At 37.9% G+C, this 27,269-nt stretch overlaps 1 protein-coding gene across 2 annotated transcripts in view; it reads right to left on the reverse strand.

Annotated features, from left to right (window-relative positions):
- Positions 1 to 24,065, reverse strand: part of trioa (trio Rho guanine nucleotide exchange factor a) — a 99,320-nt gene extending 75,255 nt beyond the window's left edge. For both annotated transcript variants that reach the window (XM_030147407.1, XM_030147404.1), the window contains exons 1-2: positions 23,756 to 24,065; positions 1,771 to 1,821 (exon numbers count right to left, since the gene is read on the reverse strand). In XM_030147407.1, the coding sequence (XP_030003267.1) occupies positions 1,771 to 1,821; positions 23,756 to 23,825 (121 nt within the window). In that variant the 5' untranslated portion in view covers positions 23,826 to 24,065. The remainder of the gene's footprint in view (positions 1 to 1,770; positions 1,822 to 23,755) is intronic.
- Between the last annotated feature and the right edge of the window lie 3,204 nt (positions 24,066 to 27,269).

The following is a 27,269-nucleotide window of genomic DNA, read 5'->3' on the forward strand; positions in this document are numbered from 1 at the left end:
GGTTTAATATACAACATTGTACATGGTTGTGTGCTTACTAGAGCTCTAGCTTTGTGCAAGCAATCAGTTATGTGTTGGGATTAGCAAAGTCCAATATTGAGCTAATGATGGTCTTACTTACATTAGTGATAACAGCCAATACACAACATAACATATTGATTTTTATGTACATATTACATGTTTGCTTGCAAGTTTGCCGATGTCTGTCTTCTATTCCTTTGCCACTTCAATATTTTTAGCTATCTTGCTTTTCTTAGAAATCTGGATAACTTGTGCATTGAAAAAAAAAATGCTTTCTCAAATTCTTATTTTCCTTGAGTCAGACTTGCACGGTAACTAGTTGTGGTTTGATGGTTGAAACTCACCCCTCACTAAAAGGCTACGCTTTTCGAGAAGAGCAGTGTAGCCTCCCTGTTTCCCAGTAAACACTTAAATATGCTAAAGAAATTAGCCCTCTTCTGCCTGTTTCATGGGGGATTTTAAAGAGATTAACTGCACAAACAGCCTCCATAATGAACTTAATTCATAACTGTTATAAGCTAATTTTTTCCTTTCTGACAACTTATGAATAAAATATTAACATTAACCTACAGGGTGGGGAAGCAAAATTTACAATGAACATTTAGTTGTTTTTTCTCAGCAGACACTACGTCAATTGTTTTGAAACCAAACATATATTGATGTCATAAACATACCTAACACTATTATCCATACCTTTTCAGAAACTTTTGCCCATATGAGTAATCAGGAAAGCAAACGTCAAAGAGTGTGTGATTTGCTGAATGCACTCGTCACACCAAAGGAGATTTCAAAAATAGTTGGAGTGTCCATAAAGACTGATTATAATGTAAAGAAGAGAATGACTATGAGCAAAACTATTACGAGAAAGTCTGGAAGATACTATTAAGGAAGAATGGGAGAAGTTGTCACCCGAATATTTGAGGAACACTTGCGCAAGTTTCAGGAAGCGTGTGAAGGCAGTTATTGAGAAAGAAGGAGGACACATAGAATAAAAACATTTTCTATTATGTAAATTTTCTTGTGGCAAATAAATTCTCATGACTTTCAATAAACTAATTGGTAATACACTGTCTTTCAATCCCTGCCTCAAAATATTGTAAATTTTGCCTCCCCACCCTGTACATTCAAAGTAACCTTAATCAAATAAGATAAATAGATATATAAATGAATCCTTACATGCACGTGTAAATCACAGCACTTCATAATAATAGTGATAATAATGCCAGTGTTTGCACCAACTAGCAATTCACTCAAGCTTGAAATATCACATCATTTAGAAATAAAGTACTTTTTAAGAGTGGACCATTTTGTTTCAATAAAAGCAACAGAAAGAAAAAGAAAACAAATGGAAGGTTTGGGTAAATGTATCTTATCAATCAGGATTAACCAGCCAACAGAAGTGACAGGAAACAACAGAGAGGAGTTCAAAGACACAATCATGTCTCTATTCATCATCATCTTGTCGCTAAGGAGACAGATGCGGGTAGCCAATCGGTGGTGGGGAGGGAAGGGATGGAGACGATGAGAAAGGAGGGTCAATTGTCAGAGAGAAAATATGGTGAGGATGGTCCATGTATGTGTCTAGGAACGCTGATATATTAACACTGTGAGCATGTGTGAGTGTAAATCTTTATAATTATCACTATCACCACATATACAAACAAAAACAGACACTGTGAGGACCAGACGACAGCTGCACAAATGTGAACTGTAATATATGAAGAGTGTTTGTGAGGATGTTTGTTTTACCTGCTATCTGACTTGATACATCTCCTTTTGGCTCTTTAGGGAGGGATCCATCTGTAGCACAAACACAAAGAGAAAGAAAATGATATTAGCGGCATAGATGTAAAATCATTTGGGCTAAATGGTCTGATTTCAACTGACTTAGGGCCACAAAGGAATAATAAAGACAGCAATGAATCAGAAACCTCAATTCAAGAAGCCAGTAATAACACACTAGCTTTTTTACTAAGCATAGAAGAGGTTTTCATTAGACTGCTGTGAGATTCAGTGATGACTGTGCCCAAGAAGAATGACTTTATGTTTCCTTCAACATGTCCTCATGGAGGTTAAAATCACTCAATTCAAATAGTGGCAACTTTATTCAATGGTAAACACCATAACAGAAAAATCCTTTATTTTCTGACATATAGTGTGGAATAACGGCCAACAAAGCAGCTCTGCAGAACATTACGCTGTAAAATCAAGGTGACATTTGACCTTTTAGAAACCCATCAATAGGAATGTAACGGTCCAGAAAAATTTTGGTTCAGTACCTTTTCAGTACAGGGATCTTTGGTTTGATACATTTTCAGTACAGTGAAGGAGACCAGTGAAAGGGGGGGGGGGTTAATAAGGGGGCACACTCTGTAACTACCTGTGGCACATTGGACATTTCTTGTGGCAGCACTAAGAATTTGCTGCTGCTGAATGTATATAGAGGAAACCCTGCACATGGGTTCTGTTTGCAGCCACCCTGCTTTCCGAGTGTTTGCGTTCTTCACATAGGCTACATGTATTTGTTCGGTACACCTCCGGGGCCTTTTGTATCAAAGGCCCCGAACCGGAACAGTTCAGTACAAATGAGTGCACCATTACACCCCAACCCATCAATTAATTTTTTCCCCTATTGATTTCCAGAGGAATAGCATATTTTTGAGCTCACGTTGACCTTTGACCAAATTCTTATCATCTCATCTTTGACTTCTCCTTCTGGTGAACAAGCTAACAGCAGAAATGAGCTAGTTTGGTAGTTTGTTTCAAGCTGGTGACAAAGTGGAAAACAATCTAGTTTTCTGATAAATCCGAGTGAATAAGTTTAATTGCAGTGCTATATATTATCTAAGGCAGAAAGAAAATATACCACCGTATTATTGTTTAGTGTTTCAGGTCCATTTTAAGGAACACTACATTGACAGGATATAAATCTCTGCTTCTTTGTGTAAAATGTAATAATTGTAATAATCCTATAATTGAAAGGGACATGTTTTTGGAATCAAATGCCATCAATCTCAATAAAGATGGTTGTACTAGTCATATTGGACTATTAAGCTATGTGTTCAGAGGTAAGATTAAGCACTGCTAACGCTCACTGCTTTTCTTGTGATCAGCATCGAAGCCCAGTCGGCTCAAACTCTTGAAACGTAAATCTATCTCTTGATAACACAACAGTCTTTAAACTTTACTGCTGCCTGTTGCCTCCTGATTCATTAATTTTCTGCTTTGAAGACTTTATGCACATTGAGCCCTTAGTGTCAGTGCCTCTGTGTCACATGAGTTTTCTTTCAGAACTCTTAGGACATTTTGATCAGTTAAGCAAAACACCAAAGTAGTGACAGCATCTAAGGAACAGATCAATGAGATTTATATATGATATAATTTGTAATTTTCATAAAAATTAACACACTCCACATTCAATCAGATATAAATTTTGTAATTATCATACCAAGGTGAACACGGAGGACCTTCCATGTTGTGCTTACAGTGGGTCAGTGCATGCAGGGGTCTTCTTCTCATCCTACTTTAACTCATGACAAGGACACTCTGGTTTCTCAGCCAAAACAACAACTGGCCCATTGATCCGGCCTATAGCCTCTGTGTGTGTGTGTGTGTGTGTGTGTGTGTGTGTGTGGCTGCCACTGTGACCAAGGGGAAGATATGGTCAGTGTCATGTGCTGTCAAACATGTACACAGGCTGGACGCTCGACTGGCTGACTCAGTGACACATGCTCCCTCTGTTCTGACTCATGCTAACTCTTCCCAGTGTAAGCTAATAGACTGTCGCGCTAATGTTTAGAGGAGCTGCTGGACCTGTACATCAAATGTGATTCAGTTTGAGTTTTACATTTAACTTGAGTCCTAAAGTACAAACAAAGTGCATTTCATTCAAACAAGCATCCAAATCAGTTGTGCTACTTCATTTTTGTATTCCAAAACACTCAAAATATGTATGCAGTGTGGTTTTCTGACTCTGTTACTATAAAACCACCACAGTTACTTAAAAAATGTTCAGTAATAATAGAAAAAAAATCTGTATTTATATAACTGTCAAGTAAATTTTAGACATGTTAAAAATGTTAAAAAATTAAACATGTCTTCTTTGACTAGTTTGAAGCGAATAAACAGAGCTGTGGAATTGTCACAAGATTTAAGTCGCTGTATGTTTTGAATCGCTGTAAGAAATAAAGCAGAATGTTTTGTCTCTGGGCAACGCAGACAAAAATTATCCAATACATGATACTAATATACAGTAGTGTGTCAATGGTTATAATGACCATACATATGCATTTCTCAGTCTCTGTAATGGCCTATATATGGAAAACATGAATATTATAGATGCTCTGTGAGATCATCTGAACAGAGAAAATGATAAAAGATAGTTTAAGAAAAACTCTGGCATGTTCTGCATTATGCTTGGCATAATACCACAAGATTATTTAAGAAAACTTCAGAGTCAACGCAAGAGCTTAAGATGTGCTAAATTTTCTTTTTGGGTTTTTCTGAAACTAAGGATGTTTTCAATATTTGTCATTTTCATTAACGTTTTCTGACATGGCATATGAACCTTGTGAAATAATCGCTTGAGACATGAGTTGTAATTAAACCTTAAAGACCTAGACCTATTTTGGGAACATCTTCCAAATGAACTATTCCCTAGTTTTAACCGTTCATAAGTGATTTTTTTTTTTTTTTTTTTACTGTTTATTGAATTATTGTCTGCATTTTGCATTTTTCAGTGAAATATTTTCCTATATTTAATTTAATGATCATGTACTGTACATGTTCATAAAAGCTTCAGTGTAAATCCAAAAGTTATTATATCACAACAAGGAAAACTGACAAAGAAATGACTTTTTCAGCAAAATATATCATTAAAACAAGCATCTAAAACCACTGTTTTCTGTGAAACTGCACAGGTTTTACTGGTGAATCAATGTTACAGAAGATGATGGCGTTTCCATATTCACTACAGAGCCTCTGAACATCCAAATGCATCATATGTGATGACTATGACAAGCTGAGAAATGGCATTTTATCTGAATTATTTACATGTATTGATAGGGTTAGTGGTTCAAAGGTTTTTAAAACATTTTAAACTAGTAGATGCTTTTGGTTGCAGACTTTTTAGGTCTTTGAGGGTTAAAGAAATAAAGGGTTTTGCTTTCAGTCTAAGTTAATTAGAATAAAAGCCTACATGCGATGGACACACAGGACAGTGGTCTAACTAATGATGAATTTACATCATGCAGAGTTGCACAGTTGGTTATGTGAGGAGAAAATGCCATCAAAGACAGTGTCATATTAAATCATCCTGCTGTGTTTACCATTTATCAGCTAGTGGATTATTTACAGTCCAACAATTCTCCACATGATGACTAGTTTGCTTCTTTAATGGCTGCTAAAGTAAACTACCTCACCAGTCAGCTATGATTGAGCAGCATTTTGCCATTGGCAATTTCTATTAATGAACATATAGTGGCACAATACACATAAAACTTCACATGAGCAAACTTGCTGACATCAAGAGCCAACGCCAGAGGGGCTCACTAACAGAGCATGGGAAAACAGAGCCATACAGTCAAAGAGAGTGTAAAGAGCAAAGGTCTGGTTTTTTTTTTCCTCAAAGCTGTGTACCTGAGAACTTCATAGAGAATGAATGGGACGATGAAGAAAGAGGAGAAAAAAGGAAGGAGAGAGGCAGACCAAACACCCACATGCTTCACATATTTGCAATGCCAAAGATGTCCACTTAAGCCACAGTGTGCAACAATGTAATACCAGACTACAGTAGTGGTTGCCCACATCTTATCACTATCTAAACAATGAGACTTGCAGCTGAATGAGAAGTCAAACACATATGGACAAAAAAAAGAGATTAAACACAACGTATGTCTGCACTAAGATACACAGCTTAGTAAACACTGTAAAACAAGATGACAGAGTCTTTTTCTCAGAGATACGGCTGTTAAAGTAGTGGGTCAATCCAACCACTCGCACACACAGACATGCACACACTGAGCCAACTTTGTTACAGACCACAGCAGGACAAGCCCACCACGAGTATGTCAGCCAAGCCATTTGGATAAACAGATCACACACACATTTAACGGCCGCTGAGGAAATGACAGAGCAAAACGGGCCCGATCCTATAAAACATCCAAACACTCCTCTAAAGCTAAACATGTAAACGTTCTGATACGTTGTGAACTTACCTAGACCTCGGCTCTGTTCAACACTGGCTATACTGTATCCAAAAAACGAACTCCCTCCAGCAGACAGCTCCCTCTTGTCCTGACACACACTGTTTCTGTTTCTGAGCCCACATTAACACAAGACCACCCTTTCTATGGGCCCCTGCCTTCCCCTTCTCGGCAGCAGGCACACTCATCGTTTGACTCATACACAAAAAGGAAAGACCCCCTTTCATTTAAAAATACCTATTGTCTGGCTCACACTCACTAAATGAGATGTGAGGCACAAACACAATGAGCAATGCCTTGCTGTCAGTGTTGTCTAAGAATGTTCATCTGCATTTATTGCTGTGGGAGCTTTACAAAACATTTGCATGTCATGATCTGTGGACAACATATTGAAGTTTGTTTTACCTGAGGTATCATCCGTCTAAGAGGATTTCTGCTGCTTGGTTGAGTTCTGAAGGCAGTGAAAGACTGAGTGAAACCTGTTGGATGACGCCGACTTGTGAAACTTGTGATCCAAACAGTGAAGTGGTAGGTAATGGTGAACTTGCAGTGATAATGAAAGTCTTATCTTGGTCTCCATGTTAACAGTGAGGTGTTCACTGCTTTGGCATTCATGCACTGCACTTCCTGGAGATAAAACAACATTGCCGGTGCGATGATGCTGCTGGAAGCCCGAGTTTCTGTAACTGGTATTCTTTGGTCAGTTTCATCAGTTGGCTTATAAATAACCATAACTATTCATGATAAAAATCAAGATAGGAGTTGTGTTTGGAAGTGTGCATACTCTAATGATGGACAAAAAATGTTTGTCATTGATTTCTTAGAGGTGTTTATTTAATGGGGAAGAATAAGTCAAAATATATAAATATAAGAGTCAAAATATACATCCACCAAGGGCTAGGAGATCCAAAATGAAAATAAATAAATAAATAAATTTTTAAAATGGCATATGATGTATTTTTTCATAATTGTACAGATCATGTCATTAAAATTAAATAACAGCACTATCAGCACTTTCCTACTCAGCTAAGATTTGTATTATTAGTATAACAACAATATTTTACAGAATGCACTGCAGCAACCTATCAAACTGAAGCACTGTTTGTATTGAGGTTATTCTAATCAGGTTATGACATTGCTTCAGTTTCTGTTGTTGAGTGTTGAAGCTTACTACACATTTGTGCAATGTGTTTTTTACTGTTGCTGTAGAAATAACGATGAAAAAGTACCTCAAACTGCCGGGTCTAAAAACTATAACAAGAAGTGAGTCTCATTTACACACCTATCTATGCTAGTGTACGGATGTTGTTTCATAATAAATGTCTGGTAGAACAATGCAGTCCGCCACAGTCTGGGTAATTAATGGAAACACTGCAGCTGTATGTACAGAAAAATGTGGAATTGTGTTTATTTCATCTAGTTATTGTCAAAATATTGTAATAGTATCAGTCATAAATTATGCAAAAATGTTTGGTCACAAGAAAATGCCCATACAAACTCCCTAAACCTCCAGAAACTAAAGAAAAAAAGGTCGCCATGTGATCCTTTGGCTAGTTACATACTCCCACTTATATAATTTACTTCAGCAGTACTAAAAGTTCAGAAATGGCTTTTTACTTGCCAAGGCATCAGCTTCTATTCTTCCTAACTTCCTGTTAGTGATTATGACTGACCACAGCTTGTAGCTTCTTTGTGCTGACATAAAGTGTTTTTATGACAGCGCTCATCGTTATGACAGACACAACGGGAAAGTGAATGGAACTGTTGAGGTCTGCTGATTTACATAAGTCAGGAATGTCTTGTAGCCCTATTTTTAAACAAGTGGGGAGTCCAAGATCATCACTTTAAACATCTGCAAGTACAAGTTATTGGGATGACTAACTGTGGTCTATTAGAAAATACAGTTGGAGAAGATGTTGGTTCCGACGATCAGTTACGATGCAATAACCTCAAAGACACAGACCCACCATGAACTACCATCGCCTGGTCCAAAATTGGCCTCTTCAACCTGGTGTTTACAGCTGATCAGGTGGAATATTAAACCCTCTGGTATAAAGTTATATGGTCAGAGGTGTTTGGCCACAATGATCAGATGTGTTCGCAAGAGTAAAGGTGAGACATTCAAACCAAACACAACTGTATCAGCTGAAAAATATGGTAGAGGGAAGCAAAGTGGATAGAATACTAGATAAGGGTGACTGCCTCATAATTCCTTAGTGGTGGTTAAAAACTCAACACAATTGGTGGTTCCATAAGGACAATGGCTCCAAACACATGTGGCTAAAGCAGGCCAACAAAGAGCTTGTGGAGTAGACAACTTAAAACCCCAACCTCAGACCTATGGGAAATACATGGACAAGACTGTGCCAGAAAACCAACAAATGAAACTGAATTCTACCAATACATTGCAGCATGCTATGTGACAGTTAGTCAAATAGTCAGATTTATGTCATTTTCAAAAATAAATAAATAAATATAATGAAATAAAATAAATTCAAAGTTGTACAACAAATTTAAGAGGTTTATTTGTCTATTCTACCTCAAGAAAAATAACAAAAAAACTAAAATTACCTGATAATGACATTGTGTAAATCCCCAACTTGGCTGAAATTTTTTTTTTTAAAGAAAATGTCAAAAAAAAAAAAAAAAGACAACATCACCTTTATGCAACTACCACAAATCAGTGGGCTAAGACCCATCAACATGTTCAACAACACTCTAGTTAAGCATCAACCAACTTTACTGTTAAGGTGATTTACTTTTACCAGGTGCTTAAATATTTCGTCCATGATTTCATGCCCCAAACCAAACTTGTTATATAAAAATAAGGAAATCTTGTATTGTGGATTAACCATCCAGTTCTTCTTCATTCCAAAGTAAGTTGAAAGTGCATCATAGTGTTTTCACAGACAGCAGGTTCAATCTCTGAACAGTATTAAAGCCAACGTCAGCGTTTTAAGCGGCGTAGAAATATAAAACGCACGGCTCTTAAATCCTTGCATTACACTTTTCATACAGGTTGAAATCTGCCCTCCCCTGGAAACCAACCTACAGTGAATATTTTCAAGGCTGATAGAATAACAATAGTTTGGAACATCTTGACCTTTCTCCCAAAGAATGTTAACAAAAATACTTCACTTCTTTCACGCCATCAGAAACCATCTAATCTTAATATCTAAGCAATACCTCAATACATGAATCTAAATAACTGAAGATCAAACTCAAACAATAAATATGAAACTGAACATCACAAAAAACACACAACAAAAAAAAATCTAGATTGGAATCATCTGTATGTTTACAAATGAGAAGCCTTATGAATTCTAACTATGATCAGATCCAACCATGTCCCATGTGCTATTGGTGCAAATTAATCAGTCAAGCCAATTAATTGGCCAATCTTCTCCTACAGACAGAATGATGACATAGCCCCACTGTGCCTTATAGTGGATGACTTTAAACTGTTCCTCATTTTCCCTGGTGACCTCTGGGGTCCCTTCAATTACCTCGATGATCCCATGGCTTTAATTTTAGTCACAAACCTCTATATCTATAGGTCGCGATATCAACAGTTGATCTATTTTTCCAAGATATTAGACCATAAGAGGAGGTAAAACACAGGGTAAATAGTCAGAGGAAGGACCACAGACGGAAAGAGAAAGTGAACAAGATGGGGAGGGCAACAGTGAGATAGCAGTTTTGAATGCACTAGAGACCCAAAGAAAAAAGGAGTACAATGGTCTTTCAGGACTTGTCCTAGTTTGGTTCACTCTCTCCCGGTCTCTTTCTACTCTCAAAATAGGACCAGAGACCATTCTGGCAAATCTTTCACACTGATCCTAATCAATTACCAGCCAGTTCAATTGCGTTACTGACCTCTTTCATTAACTAGTAAAAGCTTTGTTAACACAGCTTGGCACTCGCATCTACACGTCTTCTGTCTTCATTATCTTACCAAGGTCTCGCTCTTTCTGTGCCTTTGAATTTCACAGTTTCTTCTCTACATTCTCTTCCACCTGCACTGAATAGACCTCATTATTTCTTTTTAACAAGACAATAAAATCATTCACTCAGTCCAAGGCTTACTGTTTATGCTCCTCGTACAAGAATGCGTACAGAAAATGGTTATCAGCACATGTGATTTCACGGATACTTGCAACCTGCACATCAACTACCGCCAACCTCCAACTTCCAACCTACCTCCTGTCTTCTCTGCCTTTTCCATCTTCTCTCCATCTTTCTCTTTGCCCCCTCGACTCTTTTCTCTCTCTCGTTCCAGCTTGTTTTAAGAACGCGGCGGCGGCGGGGCGACAAATTTTCCCCGAGCTCACACCAATTAGCTGTCACGCCGAAGAAATTACCGAACGAGAGCACGGCAGATGAGACAGAAAAGTGGGACAACCTCCTTTTTATAAACACAGAGAAGCAAGAGGTTTGCATATGTGCCTGCATGTGTGTGTGAACTTACTTGTGTGGTATGTGTGTTTCAACGGTTCCTGAGAAGAGGTTTCAACAAGCCAAAAACCTCGTTCACACATCTGACAAACACTCCAAACTTAAACTCCCTGGCTAATACGGCGGACAGAAAATATTTAACGTTCTTCCAAAATACTTAAGGGTACATTTTATTCTGACAGGCTAAAACGGTAGTCGCCAAAACCAACAGTCACTTAACAGCCTTATTTTCACTTCTCTTCCCTCAAGTTTGCAACTGAGTCTAAATGTCTTGTTCTGCTTGTCCTAATGACCCAGTAATCTAATAATCACCATCTGACGGGAGTGTTAGTTCTTCTTTTCCATTTTATTTGTGTCGTTGGGTTGGATTTACACTGCAAGTAAGACTTTAATACAGCTAAACGTAGAGTGTGTTGTACCCTTAATCCCAGTGGCCCATATAGGGACCACAGTAACCGGCGGTCACTACTCGCTCTTATCAGCTGACCTTTGATCTTATCTAGTTATTATCAGGGCATCACCTTGTGTGCCTGTTTTTGTGAGTGGTAAAGGTTTGCTAATAGCACAGGCCTCTGCCAACCTGGTTTACATACACCTACTGGTAAAGAGATGCAACGCCAGTCAGACAGAGATAATAATGGGTGCTGCCATGGTGACAGACTGTGCTGGTAACATGAAAAAAAAGGATGCAAAAAAAAAAAAACTCTCTTTACTAGGGTAGGTTAACAAACTTAGAACTTTGACGGGACCCAACTGAACTAGGTCAGTTCTACTGTGTATTCTGGTACTTTTAGGAGACAGAGTTAACAGAAAATAGATCTTTAGAAGAGAAAAAGGAAGCAACAGTTTCATTTTACAGATAAAGATGAACTTTGTTGACCCCCTGGGGGAATTTCACTGTGTGTCATTTTGTGTGGTATATGTTAGAATTAAAACCTACTGGGGGCCTAATGCAGGTAGGTCTTCTGTTTGTAAGAGTAAATATTTGTTCCAAAATACTCAGGAAATAAAGTAATTGCGCTCAGAGTCTCTACCACATTTTGCTAATATCTACGGAGTCCTAAAACACTTCAAGGTGCAACTGAATGCACCTTGTAAACTCTGAGATGACAGCAAATAAGATGAGGTATGACAAGAGCTTTATGAATGTATTAAAGTGCACCTCTTAAAGTAAGATGTTTATCGTTTACAGCTAAAAAGGTTGATTAAAAAGGTACATTTCTCTTTAACAATGCTTTCTTCAGATTTTAACATTTAGATGCTACAATCTTAATGGGAGTGATTTTGACATGTTAAAAGTAACAAAGCACAGTGCAAGAGTCTGCTAAATAAATTGACATCGCCTGACAGGGTATAATCATAGTGACTGTACTGAGATTATGAAAGTGTGGGCACATGTTCAATTCCCCATGAAATTTAAACTGACCTTATCAAATATCATGCATTATACATCACCTAAAAGCCAGTACCTAACCCAATTGTGGAAAGATGGAAGTCATTTTGCAGGTAACTTTAATGGTCTGTTAGAATTTGTCTTTTCGATGAAAAAGTCATAAAAAACACTTTACGACTCATTCTTCACTTGGGGTTTGAAAATATCTGTCTTCCATTACATGAATTCTCCCAGTTATCGACTGTTGCAGTAGATCTACCAGCAGGCAGTTATAGATCATCACCAGGTCATCATGGATCACCGCTCCTGTGGAGTTGGACACTACCTCCTTCCAGTCTAAAATGACTAGAAATATGCAAATGGAACGCAAATAGCTTTCTTTTAGCCATTTAATGACAACATTCAACATTACTGGGATATTCTTTTAACTGACAGCATTATTGACCCGTACAATTTTAGAAATGTTGCTGTTGATCATGTTTTTTGTTATATCACCCAACCCTATTGCTAAATACTTATTACGATTGACAGTACATTGCATTTGGCCTGGTTGTGGTCTGTTCTAAAATAGAAACTCAGTTCTGTATTGACAACATAATTTTACAGCCTGTGTAAGTGTTTGTGTATAATCATGCTCACTGACCAAAACTAAAACCAAACAACCTCCCTCAACACCTGCATATGAAAACACACAACATAATCCCAGAGAACAAACACTGAGTAAGATTAGGTCAATGCCTGTGATAATCTCACCTCTGACATCCCTAATGCTGTTAGGACAAGGACTAGTATACAGAATTTTTTTTTTTTGTAGGCAGTTTTGTCAAAGCAGACTGTGGTCATACACTCCCTCTCAGAGCTGCTTGACCGTGTCCAGTAGACGACTCAAAACACAAGAACTTTCTGGTAACAAGATAGTATACTGAGCTACATAATTTACAATCACCTTGTATTTCTAAGGCCGTTCTTACTGAACCCATTTATGTAATGACTTCACTGCAGCATTAGCAGGCGTAAAAATCCAATGTTCTTCATCCCCTTATCAAATCGCTCCCTTACTTTCCCTACCTCATTGGTAAGCTGTTACAAACCACTCTTCACATTACCATGTACGGCACATCCAGGGAAAGACAAAACTTGTTTACAAGTGGACTATCGGGGGGAAGTGAAGATTGTTCCCTCTGAAATCTAACCCCCTGGTTTTTGTTCTGGTTTAGGGTTGTATTACTGTGGTAGTCCTAAAAGTTCACACTGATATCATGCATGCTTTGGGCTACAAACAGCGCTGTGCTGCTATTCATTTTCCTCTATGGCTTTTAATGGCTTCCCTCACCGTTTTCTGATTGAAAAATGACAGTGTTCAGTCTGGCCAAACATCTGTGGGCCGGGTTTTCCGACCATTTACACTGCAGACCCCTGTCTGTGAGGTCAAAACATTTCTCTTTCTCTGACTGTTACCATGGTAGTCCCCAAAATCTTACGTTTCACATCAGTCATTTTACCATTTGCATTCAGAAGTTGCTCCCTTCAAGATGATGTAAGACACTTCTGACCTCTGAGAAACACAATCCTCCTACAAAAACTGCTTCTCATTCAGGTTATTTATGACTGATTCCCTTGAATACATTTAGTGTGGTTTAAGCAAGAAGCTGCCACAGTTTACCTCTTGGTTGACCTCATGACATGAGTCGGAGACTCTCTTGCTCAACAAAACAAAGCAGACAAGCTCAGACTCTGTAATGGAATACAACACTGGTTAAGGAAAGGTAAACATGAGCCAAATGATCAGTCCTTACAAACATGTGATATTACACACAGATCAGCAGAAAAGAACCTGAGCTCTGGGATGAATATAATTTTATGATTCTACACTGAAAAAAAATTTATGCTTCAGAAGGTTGGATCTTTGTTTGACAGGACATAAAAGCTTTGATGGGCTGAGAAACACTGAATGTCTGCATACATTATTTTATATTGAAGTTCCCCTCATTACAACGGCAGCACTCTACATTGTTTTTCTAACACATTTATCACTATTTTCCTTTCCTGCTGTATTCATTTCTTTTCCCACTTTTCACTCTGTAACACTGTATATAAGCAGTGAAAAAGTTCTAAAACACTGCAAATTGACTCCTGAAAGACCAAATCTTAATTTGAAACTGGGCACATATCTGCGCTCATATTGGTGTTTTTCCAAAAACCGAATTTACATCACGTACTTTTTGGATGTTTGCTGAAATTTATGCAACCTTGCATGTCATGTGATTTGTCTGAAAAAGTTGGCATCCTACTTTTAGCCTATTGCTTGCTCTGCATTTTGTGTGTGTGTGTGTGTGTGTGTGTGTGTGTGTGTGTGTGTGTTTTACCAGGTTAGATGGGATTGACAGACTGCTCTGCCTATGACTGATGCAAACAGAGAGCAAATATACAGTATTGTTATGCAACCTTCTAGCCATTTCAGCTTCAGCCTTTCAATGCTTTCTCCTTCCAGTTTGTAATCATAGCATGTATCCCATACTGACCTGGAAGATATATTGATGTATATCTAGCTTGTCAATGATTCTACAGAAATTTGCAAAACAAATACAAAAATAATACATTTGGAGAAACATGTTTAACACATCAAAAATGATAATGACTTTTGACAATTTGTCATAATATTACAGCTGTTGAATATGACAAAATATATTCCTCCCACTAAACACTGAGCTCACAACATACTGTGTGAAGTGTTTACACAGTTACTGTGGGAAAACGGGAGGTATTTATTGACTTGAACAATTTACTGACTAAGTGACTGATTTTCCACAGTCTTCTACAATTTCTGCAGAATTAGAGGTTACACAGAACATGATGTCCATAATGTGGAGAGTTTGGAAATACATCCATACCATAAACAGATAAAATCCTTGAAGTTTCCATCCTCATCAGTATTCTTAACCACATATGGAAGAGATAATTTTGTCTGTCACCATTTTTTTAAACCATGCATTCAGTGTGAATGGAACGCTTTTCAAAGAGAAACATCACATATTAAATGGCACAATAAAAGGAGCTGTTGGTGTATAGGGAGCACTCTTTATCCCCATGTTTTAGCTTAATCTCCACGTCCTCCTAAAAAGCCTTTTATCCAGCCCTCCATTTGCTCTTGAATGAAGCTGGGGCTGCCTAAATAAATGGCTGAAATCTCATAACCACCATCTCCCTCCACCTGGCTTCCATTTATTACATTTGCCGCTGTTGCCTCTGCTGTACAGTTACTTACAGGTGTGTGGTGCCCTAATGCAAAGACTGGGAAAAGATGAAGGCGACCAAAGATGAGGTCAATGAGTGTGCAAAAATCATAGAAAATGCTCATGTGCGTAAGTGTGAAGAACCGTTGAGAGGGAACAGCATCTGCCTATCACAAAGCCCCTGCCATTTCCAACCACATGATGAGTGTGGAAAAAAATGATCCTGTATTACTCAGCCTCGGCTTCAAACTTGTTTTTCTGATGTTATTCTGAAGCTGAAGTCTGCTGTTTCAAATGCACGGCCAAGTGATGTAAAACCAGTGAAGACTTTAGCAAAATTTTCCACATCCCGATTTTCCAGGAAACACACATTATTGTTATATATTGATTTAAACCATATAAAATGACATAGTCCATTAGTGGGACTGGGTACCAAACTTCATTGCTTTGATACATTTCTTCTAAAATTTTCAATATCAGCACTGAAACCTTGGCTTTGCCTTTTCAAACTCAATTTTACATTTACATATACAGATAATTACACTTTATACAGATAATTTCTACTTTATAGTATTTATCTTTGGTTTTACTTCTAAGCCCATTGGCATTTTTACGTACTCATTTCATGATATAAAACATACACTCATTTCCAACAAGTGGATTTAGCTTTTTTCAGCAATTTTCTATGCAAAGAAATTTTATAGCATAAAATTTAAAAGTACTTAATATAATAGATGTCTATTAAAATAATATGGTAAACATGTACATATGCCAAGATCTATGTTATGACAATGACATTTAGTTTTTAAAATTTGGTGCCAGATGACAAGACTGTTCATAGACCATCTAAAAGATAATATGAGTGGTCCCATGTTATCAACATGTTACCTTCATTTGTATTGTACTGATGTGCCTCTTGGTCAGGTCTCCCTCGAAAAAGAGATTTCATCTCAAGAGACTTCCTGGTTAAATAAAGGTTAAATAAAAAATAAATCAACCTCAAAGGACAACAGAGCAATTGTAAATAAACCAGTTAACCTGTGCAGATAGAACATTCCTCCCACTGTCTGTATCAGCTCGAGTCAGGGTTGATAATGGTGGATAGTTATTGTTAGACTTCTAAGTTGGAAACACTGATTTTGACAGAAAATTATACGTAGCTGAAAAGATTAAATAAGTGGCTCTTCATGGCTTTGAGGCTGATGTTCGGTGAGGTACTTAACAGTCTGACTTGCTATTCTGTTCAAGTATCACCCTGTTTTTAATAACGTGAAAGTAATTGATTTTAGACATACATGATGCATTTTTAGAGTCAAAATTTGGGGGGTGTAGGGTGGGATGCTACAGGCTATTGGCCATTAGGGTTAGGGTTAGGGTTAACCAGTGAAGTCTGGATCACTAGATGTACTCTGCTGGAATTAGGGTGAATATGTCCGCTGCATTATCCTGTGCATTATCACTTGGAAAGTCCTCCTCAAGATGTGAGAATAACCTCTGAGCTGCAACTACAACATAAAAATGGCAAAGACACACTTCTATTTATGTGCCAATTTGTTTTGTAGGGATTTAGTAAATTTAATATCACAAAGTGCTCCCGCATGAGCACGTATTCCATCAAAACAACTTCTCTCCCCGAGACTGATTGTGCAGCATCTTGCAATCAACACCGCCAAAGAACTGGCAAAACAACCCAGATAACTTTTCTGGAACTGGAAGACCTATATACACCACTAGCACACAGTGCTAAGGAAATGTGAAGATAGGTCTAGCCATGTGAGACCAGTATCAAAATATAATTAAAAATCACACCAGTGGACCTCAAGCCAAGGGGACAGGGTGGCGAAAACAAGCAACATGACCAATTTCATGAAACACTGGCATAGGATGAGCGGAAATGTACTCAATTTTCTTTTGCAAAAAGAACAAACCACAGCCATCTGTCTGTCACCATTCAAATGTGTCTAATGTTACAGAGCCTCATCTGAGAATTACTGATGACAGACCTAAAACTTGGATTTTATCTGGTGAGTTTTACCAAATATATATCACAATCATTCTGAATTAGTGTATTGACCAAAGCACACCCCGTCCCCCAACCACGGCCTGTAAATGAAAGATGACAGGACAATTTTGGTGAAAAATAGCATTTGGGCCTGGCCAAGTGAGTAACGGAGTGAGAAAGCACTGAGCAGCAATACTGATCATTCCATATCTGTTTTTCAAAACTAATTTAGAAGCAAACATAATTGCACAAATTGTAGGTCTAAGCAAGTACTTTAACATGCCATTAAGGAATAATAACCAAATATTTAATAAAAAAAATGAATTTATCATCATTGACAAAGTAATGAAGTGAGGAAAAATAAATAGCAGTTATTCAAGGTTTGGAAAAAATGCCAAAAAGTACTGTTCCTTGAGGAGAGTGCAAATATTTAACATACCAGATTTTTATCAATATATGAGAGTACATTATATCCAAAAATGAAACTGATATCATTTTTATTTTAGATTTAAAAGACATTACTCGTGGTAACGGAGTGAGAATCCAAAAAAGTAATGGCGTGAGGTGTTTGTTTAGTGTGATGCACCAGAATGATAAAAGATTTTATTAAGATACTGATAAAATTATCAGTCTTCTGCAACATATATTTCATTACAATATGTAATACACATTTTTCTGCTGTTTTTTTTTTTTTTTAATAATAAATAACATTCAAAATGATTATAGTATTTGATTATTATGAAATATAAGACTAGACACAGGCATACATTTTGAACATATATATTTACACATTGCTATTTACATTCTGAATTTATGCTGTACACATTCGTTTACAACCTTTACTGTTCTCAAATTACAATGTATTCTCAAATATTTTCTTATATATCCAGTTGTAATTCAGGTACAAATTAAATAAACACAGTTTAAGAAACTAGAGATAAACGTCTTTCATGCTGAGTAATCAAAAATATTTTTTTAGAGAAAAAAGAAATTGACTCTAATGTTCACTTTCACTTGGCCAGGCCCATTACTTGTATGGATTTTGAGCAGTATCAGCATCTTTAAGAGATATCTATAACACCGGCCCATATTAAGAGAATGGAGGATGTAAAACTTCCCTGAGACTACATGTAGTAGTTGAAGGTGGAGAGGATTGTGGTAATACTGCAGAATAACATGTTCCTTATTTACTTGGCTGTTTCCCTAAACACAAAATCTGTTACCAAAGAAGGAGCCAAAAGAAGTGCCAGCAAACCTAGCCTTCATTCACTGTACATAGTGATCCGCGATGCACCAAAAACCTCTGTTTTCTTCCATCCCATAAACAAGGAAGATAAAAGAAATCTGCTTTGTGTGGCGTTAGGCTTCAGCGTCTGCTCCGTATCTGACATAGCAGCTTTAGGCCAGGAGGAAACCTTTACTGTGGGACCTCAATCAGTCTCCATCTCCTGGATCAATATCCATTAGTCTCAGGGTCTGTGCATGAGTGTGTGTGCAGATCTCATCCTGGCTGAATGGAGTAATAAATGTAAGCTGCGGATCATGTTGCTCTCTCTCTCTTCAGCTTGTACATTTCCCTCACATTGGCACAACCACACATGCACACCAATGTTCATTCAAACATACAGACCGACCTTGTGAACGGCGTGTAGCAGCATCTAAACATTCATTCATGAAGGCCTGGCAGTGCAGATTGCTGTTTTTTCTCCTGCTGTGAATAACACCCTACACTACCAACACGAAATAACTGTATGAAATCAACACTAAATCAGCCTCTTAGTCATCAGTGAAGCCATAGATGTGTTTGGGATGGAATAACTTGATGATTGACAACATGCCACAACAAAAACTCCCCGTCTGTGAGCTCTGAGGCCTAGGTATTAATTCCAGTCTGGGAGACAGGGGAGAGCGATGGGGGGGGGGGCTCAGATTTTTATTTATTTATTTTTTATTTTTTTTATTAGTTGTCATTTTGCATTAGGCCAGAGAGGTCCAACACGGTACAACAAGAATTAGGGAGAGAGGAAAACATGAACTATAGATGGGTTTAAGGAAGTAGAAAGACACAGACAGTAGAGGAGAAAGTAAAGAGGGAGTACATGGGAAAGACAAAGAGACCAATGCCGAAGGACGGAAAAAGAGATGAGGATGGTGTTGGAGGGGGAGAGGGAGGGAACGCAGGGAAAAATAAGCATAGCCTGTGGCAAGACACTCAAACCTGTGCGTGTCAGAACAAGATTCCCAGATCTGTGAGGAGGAAGTTCAAGAGCAAAACAAAGAGGAGGGGAGCAAATGTGACACTAAACCCTTCCAACTGCCTCATTGTACAAACCATTGATGGGCTGTCCATACTCGGGCGTATAGACTGGTTCGCCTACTGGTTTTACTAGTTACGATGAGTGATTCAGAAAAAGCATTCAACAAGCGCTACACAGATTCCATTATTATTCTCAATATGACAATCCTATAAATGTTCTGGTCATGTAAATCGTATATTCTATTTGGATGTTCCTTTAACCCCGAAAACATAGCATGACCTGATTAATTTACTTAATCCAATTATCTTTATCTGTATTTTTTTTTTTAAATCTACTATCCAAAAAAATGCCTATAACAATGAAATCAGAAAAGCACATTTAATTATTAGACTACTTATTAAAGCTACAGTGCTTGACAGCTTTTAGTGTCATTTGGTAAAACTTCCCACATACTGTAATTCAAGTGGTCTGAGAGGAAAGTAGACTTCTACATCTACTCTTTGCCTTTGTTTTCCAGCTGTAGAAAACCCACTCATGATGGTCAGGTTTTGTTTAATTACAGGTGTACGGACAGGTAAGGGGGCCAGACATAAATATGTGACTGACAGCTGGAAATACCAATCACTGATCTGATTCTATCAGATGCAACCTAAACACAATTCTACTGCATAATGTAGCTAAACACAGAAGCTTGGAAAAGTGGCTATGCTTTTCGTTTGCGGCATGAATTCTGTTCCTGCAGCTTTAAAAGTGAAAACTGATAATAAATACCGCTGAAATACTAGCAAGCACTTTATTAGATTGGGTAGACATGTTAAAAACATTTCAGTGAAAGTTGTGTTGGAGAGTCATTCTAAAATTGGACACCACGATTTTAATAATAATGATACCGCAAATGCTCAAATATCAGCACTGTAAATGGATTATCTGACTCTTTTATTAATTGGTATCATAGCCCTCAAAAAAGAGCATATCAGTTGATGCCTAGTACCCATTACAGTATGGTATTGAGTAATGGTGAAAGAATGAATAATACTCATCTGTCTGCTTCTGGGTCATGCATAAGCCTGAAAATCACAGACAACAAACAAAACTTATAAAGTGAAAGAATAGGGTGTTTGTTTGGTGTGCAGCAGCAATAATGAGATGAAGTCACATACTGTTTAAATAACAGACATGGGCTGCACTTTGGGGAAATTAATCTAATCTTGCTTGGTGAATCTAATATTGTGTTTACAGTAAATATCTGTCCATAGTCGTTATCACATCCTAAAGTAGGTGGCCCTGTCAATCAGTCGCCTGTTGCGCTCAGTGACAACAGTATGCCAGTAATGGTGCCATGCACTCTCAGAGGGGGGTAAATGACATTGAGGCAGCCTCTAACAAAGCTGTGCAGTTCACAATACCACTTGTGGAGATATAAGTCATATTTAGCAGAAGAACAACAGCTGGAGCAGCAGCACAATCACTGGCACAGAACTCATAATCAGTGCTGTACAGCTTTAGAATTGTGGGTAGACAGGTGGGCTATTTGCAATAAAAACAAAATATATGAACTCCAAAAGAATCGTAATACCATGTAGAAAATGAGCTAAGTACATGACATCAGGTGGAACTCTGGGTAATGGAAGCAATGAAAACTGCTTACATAAAGTTAAGTGTATTGCTTGAAATGGTTAGAGTATATTTAGGCGGATTAAAGTCTTGGGTAGTGACATAATACAGATATCTGAGACTGTGTTAAGGTTTAGTGAGATTAAGGTTAGTGCCTAAATTTGATTGCAGATTATAACATCTGCGCTGTTGTTGTTTTTTTTTTCTCAAATAAACAAACAGTTCAGTGTTCTATTGGTAAATAAAGCCAGTTTGTATAACAACTAAACTAAAGCAGATGGCTTTTTAGCAATAAAACAATGGACCATATCTGAAAATTTTAATTACAAGCAAATTAGCAGCAGATCTGATTACTACAACGCAGACGAACTGCAGCTGTGCAGCATCAACAAAAACATACAAGTATGGCTGCAAGTCAGTTACAAGACATGAGTGCTTTCACATCTTTCCCTGAGAGGAAGCCATCAGATCGGTTCAGTACGGATACTGAACTTCCCTCTGTGGCTTATTATCTTCGTAGACACAAAACCACAGGAGCCAGAGGCTGGATGTCAATACTCTGCATTCTCGTCCTTGTTTACACCCCTCGACAACTTCAAAAATTCAGCTCTACCACAGCGGTCCTTCATAGCACCGTGATTTATCTTATAAACAGACTTCTCACTGTTCTCACAAACTGTTTAATACTTGAATCAGATGCACACACAAAGCAGCAGGAAAAATTTATTTGCAACACCTAATGTTTTTGTTTAATGTTTCCACATTTCTGTCAAGATTTGGAAGGCAGTGGTGACAAATTTGCACAAATCTCATCAGGATATACAATCAGCCATTGTTTCATTGAGAAACTTCACTTCAGTGGATTTCAGTCTTTCTAATAAGCTACCAGGGAATGCATGGTTAGATGATGACACTGGCAGACATGACATCAGGACTGGATCTAATTCACTGCCACCAGTCAGTGAATGAGGCTACAGGGGTATCTGGCACAGGCAAATGTGGCCCAAAGGCATAACAGCTTCTACATGTCAAAGACCCACAAACAGACAGGCATTCATCCAATGATACCATTCCACTTAAAAATGCAATGTTACCATTTGTTCCAACTGTCAAACCTGAACATTATGCAGGGCCACGGAAATGAATAACAAATAAACCATCTGTGTCTTTTTGCTTTAATAAGCTGGAAGAACCAAATTATTGTGTGAATATGTTTAATTTCATATTGCAGTACCCAGACCCATTACATCATTACAAAGACCCTGAAACCTCAGCTGAAGAGCCATTGTTGAAATCAGTACAGGCCTGTGTAAGGACTTGTAGTCCCAGTCCTTGCTTTTCAATTAGCCTACTTAGCTAATGTTAGTCATTTATACTGAAAAACTCAGCAGCATCTAGCCTTTTGTACAGCAGCAGATCAGCTGCCTGTGTGTGTGTGTGTGTGTGTCACTGACAGTATAAGAAGGATTTTACTACCTATCACCAGACCGTGATATTGTAATCTGGCCTGAACTCTGTCACAAAGCTAGCTTAACCTGCACAGTGCACACCCAGAGCTCTATGTGCCACGCCATGTATTGTTTACATAGCTTGGCCAGTTCTGCTCATTTCTGACAACACGGAAAAAAGTAAACAACGAGTAACCGAAACTGTGAATTTAAAACAGACACACTTTATTCCTATTTGCAGTTATTTCATTTATTCGGTGTAGGGAACTCGCACGCTTTGTCATCACATTGACAGGCTAGCAATGCTAAACTAGCTAGCATTCGTTAGCTAGCAGCCAGGATTCTCCAAATCTGTTTCGGGAATCAGTATGTTAGCTAGTTCACACGGCTAAAATAGCAGGCACGGAAGCTAATGTTGAGACTAGTAGGTTAATATATATGACTCCATTGTCGGACAACTCTAACCCGCACCTTTCTTTCCTCTCTTGATAACCTATAATTAACAACTAAACCATTATAGTGTGTTTTAAATAAAAGGATATCGACAGCATTTCACATTATACCTCATTCTACAAACGACAACATCGGTTTGATTCCGTTGTTTAGTCACGGTTGTGCTAAACCATATGCCGTATATTTTCTTTTTCAATAAGCCAAACCCAAATTTAAAATATTTTTTGCTACCAGATCGGGGTGTTGTTAACGTTAATAAACACATGAAATGGGGCACGCAAATGAACAACGTTACCACAAAGTGGAAAAGTACTGAAAAAGCTTGACCAGATCTGTCAAAGCTAGCAAAAGTGTCCGAAAATGGAACTCGGACCTGTTAGCACTGTAGCTAACATCGCCTGGCAGTCTAGATGGACTGTTTTATGTAGTTTAGAAATAAATACAATATATATTTTCAGTGTCATCACAACTCTTATATTCACTTATATCGGTAGTTGACTTTGTCTATGTCAGTGATCATGAAATTGAGTTAATCATTAGGGCAACGGTGGCCATATCCTTCACTCTTTTGAGCCCCCAAAACAGATGGGAACAATGTCCCTCCCGTAGCCTCACCAAAGGGAGCAGCTCTCGGCAGAGCTCCCCCCGACCTCTCCCACTCAGTTTCGGGCTTACCGGTCTTAAAGAACGCCGCTATATCGCTGGCGTCCTTCGTTGTTTCTTCTGCTCCTTCCCCGGAGCTCATGGCTGCCACAACCCGAACCCGGAGCTCAGCGTGTCCCAAGTAGACACCCCCCGAAAAACGAGAAAAAGGTGGAACAAAATCACTCCTGTTCCGACAAAAGCGTCATTAAAGACACACGGACGGGTACGGTAACAGGTAGACTCTAGTGGTGCCATCTGCAGACCTCCATCTTGGGGTAACGTAATTGGAAACGATCAGCCGGGGGCACCGGGTTCCTCCTCGGAGTGAAGCCGAGGGGAGAGTCGCTGTAGCGCGGAGGAGGGGGGCGGGAGGGGCCGGGTCGCTGCTCGGTGAATCTGTGTGAGCTTCGGAAATGAGCAGACGGTGGGTCATCAAGGAACGACGGCGTATGTGTGGAGCAAATTACAGCGACACGAAAAAGACAGAAAACGAGTCATTTATTAAAACAGAAGAAGAAGAAGAGCTTTAAACTGTGATTATTAACGTGAATTACTTTATAATAACTGCAAAATATAGCCCGGACTTTTCTGATTCATGCCCTGTGAGTTGTTTGTGCCATGTGTACATATAAAGTATGCACATTTTGTTAGTCAAAACTGAAGGGAGGGTTAGCAGGGTGAAACCAAACAGAGAAGGTCAGCTGTTTTCATTGTGGTTCTGTCATGTCTTTTCTCCAGTCCTGGTTGGGATCTGACATGTGTATCACTGGCGCCATCTGCAGGTTTGTACTGGAACTGACCCCTGTCTTACAGATAAAAATACAGATGGACTTTATTGATCCCCAGGGAGAAATTCACTTTCCCAGCAGCTCAAGAAACACAAAGAAAACCATAATAAAACAGAACTGATAAACAAGCAATCGTCAGTCTATTAGTCATCACACTAAGATGTTGTAGGGTCATAACATAGTACTGCACAAAAGTGTTAGGCCAGCTTTAGTTTTGTTATTTCTGCAGGGTGGAAATGAGCATAGGTATGTGTTTCTCATTTTCTTTTCTTCAGATACAACAAGAAAATACAGGAAATATGGGCACAGCCTTAAAAGACACTTGAACCTTTCTTTTCCTTGTCTTTTTAAAATCTGCACATTTTGCATATCCCTATATATATTTTTTATACAGTTATATTTCTTTTTTTCTGTGCATTTCTTTGGATTTCTCAATCTACTAATATATGTTTTTTGATATCATCTCCAATTCTACCAAGACAAAATGTTCTTGGCAATAAAGGTCATTCTGAATCAGATTCTGATCTAAATGTGTTCTAAAGGTTAAAGTCACTATTTCGTGTGACCCCTGGCCCAATGACAAGAAGCAGCACAAACAGTTAGGAACATCTGACATGTGTTGAATGAAACCTGGTATAAAACATCAGAAAATGAATGCAATAAAGCTCATTTTGTCTGAACAAAAGGGTTAAAGATGTGTTAGGTGCAAAGGGAGGTCACACAAAATACTACCATTTTGCTTGATAGAAGCTGTTTTTTCTCTGAAACTTTAGTTTTTCTTTTTTTTTTTTTTTTTTTTTGCTGCTCACTTTGCATATATCAAGATCGCATCTTAATACAGAGACTGAGAAATGCATATGTGTGGTCATTAAAGCTAAACTAGAATTAAACTAATGGAGATTTTGCACAGTAATATACATAATACATAACATCTTGTAAAACACCTTATACCTTATACATTTGTTCTCTGTTGCTTTGATACATTTTTAGGCCATTACTGGAATTCTCAAGCACATCATCAACACTTTTTATTTATTTTAGCAAACTGCAAGTGGTTTAATGGATTCATACAAATGCTGTTGTATATTTGTCTGCAATTTCCTACACTATAAATTACATATATGTCTTATTGATCACATTTTATTATAGTATTCCAGGTCCGTGGATTTGTTCTTTGCACAAGTCATTACACGTCAGATATTTCCTACTGCACTCTTTCTTTTGTAAATGTGTCCCAGATTAATGAACAGCTCTCAGGAGAATCTTGACTTTCACTGATGAGATATCAGCTCATCCAGTGGGCATGTCAGTAGGAGCAAAAACTGCTAATTCCCCTCAGAGTGTGACATTTACTGATATGCCTAAAGGGTATTTCCTGTGTTTGCAAGTATAATTTTATATTTTACTATGTTCTACAGGCCTATCTTGTCTTTCTTTACCCAAAATATTTCAATGATGTGATCTGTCAACAAATGACAGTAAAAACAGAAAAGGTGTAAAAGTAAATCCCGTATTGTACCATGGAAACATCAACATGAACTTTTGTAGATAGCACAAATGCAGCTTAATTTTTTTCACCAAAAACACAAGCCATAGTTTATATCTGAGCATATTTATAGAATACTCTGTAATGTTGACAGCAGCTAGGCTAATAATTTTGTTCAATTTGGAGAGTTAATGTAAGGATTTCAAAAAAAGTTGTTGTTTCAAGAAATGCACTTACTGTTAAGCAAAAGTAAAGTATGATTTGAGAAATGTGCAAAATTGACTGACAGAATAAGAATTTGAAGAAGCATTTGGGTACATCATGAGTCTCTATGATTAAAAATTACAATTCAGTTTATCAACTATGACATTATCTGCCAAAGAGTCTGTGTCAACTGTCACAGGAATTGTTACAATTGTTGAAGAAAAAGTACATTTTTCCCATGTTGGTCAGTGGATTTGCATTTAACTTTCCTCTTGTGTTAGGATCAGCACCGTCCCATTTTAGTTTTTAAATGCATACATGAGCTACATAAAATTTGTCTATAGTATCAAGGCGTTTTGACTTTGTCAGGAACCTCTATTTCAGCAAAATAATGCAATTTTTTTTTTCTCCACTAAATTGTGAAATGCTCTGGTTGAAATTATGACCTTTGTGTTGTTAGGGTTGGTTTTGACCCAGTTATAAAAAGAAGATTTTAAATCAATAATTAGAGCCAAAACTGAAATCGTAAGTGTACTGTCAGCCAACACACTGACAACCGGCTCCTGTAACAATCATGTGAGCTTCTGGGGATTCTCATTTTGCCTTGTTATCCAGTTTACCTGCACAAAAACAAAACAAGCAAAAACGGGCATGTCCACACATGTGAGGTCAATTCAGTTCAGAGTTGGTGATTTTCAGAGTGCGCATCGAGGGGTATACTGACAAAAAAAAAAAAAAGGCCCAGAGGCTCAAACCAAAAAAATATTTTCATGGATAAGGAAGTCTAACAAGGTGACCAAGAGGTGAGAAACAAATTGAATAATAGATAATTGTTTTTAGTGTATTTTACAGCTGATTTAAGACATGGGTCAAAACCGACCCATTAACATAAGAGATAGTAACAGAAAGCTAACACAAGAGGACGGTTAAGTCAGTTATTAGAATATTAACCCATAAAGACCCAGTGCTACTTTTGTGGTACTTCCCAAATTAATTTTTCCTCTATTTTTAACCTTTTTCAAGTGATTTGTTACCATTTATTGTAATATTACCCTCTGTATTTTAC

The sequence above is a fragment of the Sphaeramia orbicularis genome, chromosome 11 (genome assembly GCF_902148855.1).
Source record: "Sphaeramia orbicularis chromosome 11, fSphaOr1.1, whole genome shotgun sequence".
NCBI lineage: Eukaryota > Metazoa > Chordata > Actinopteri > Kurtiformes > Apogonidae > Sphaeramia > Sphaeramia orbicularis.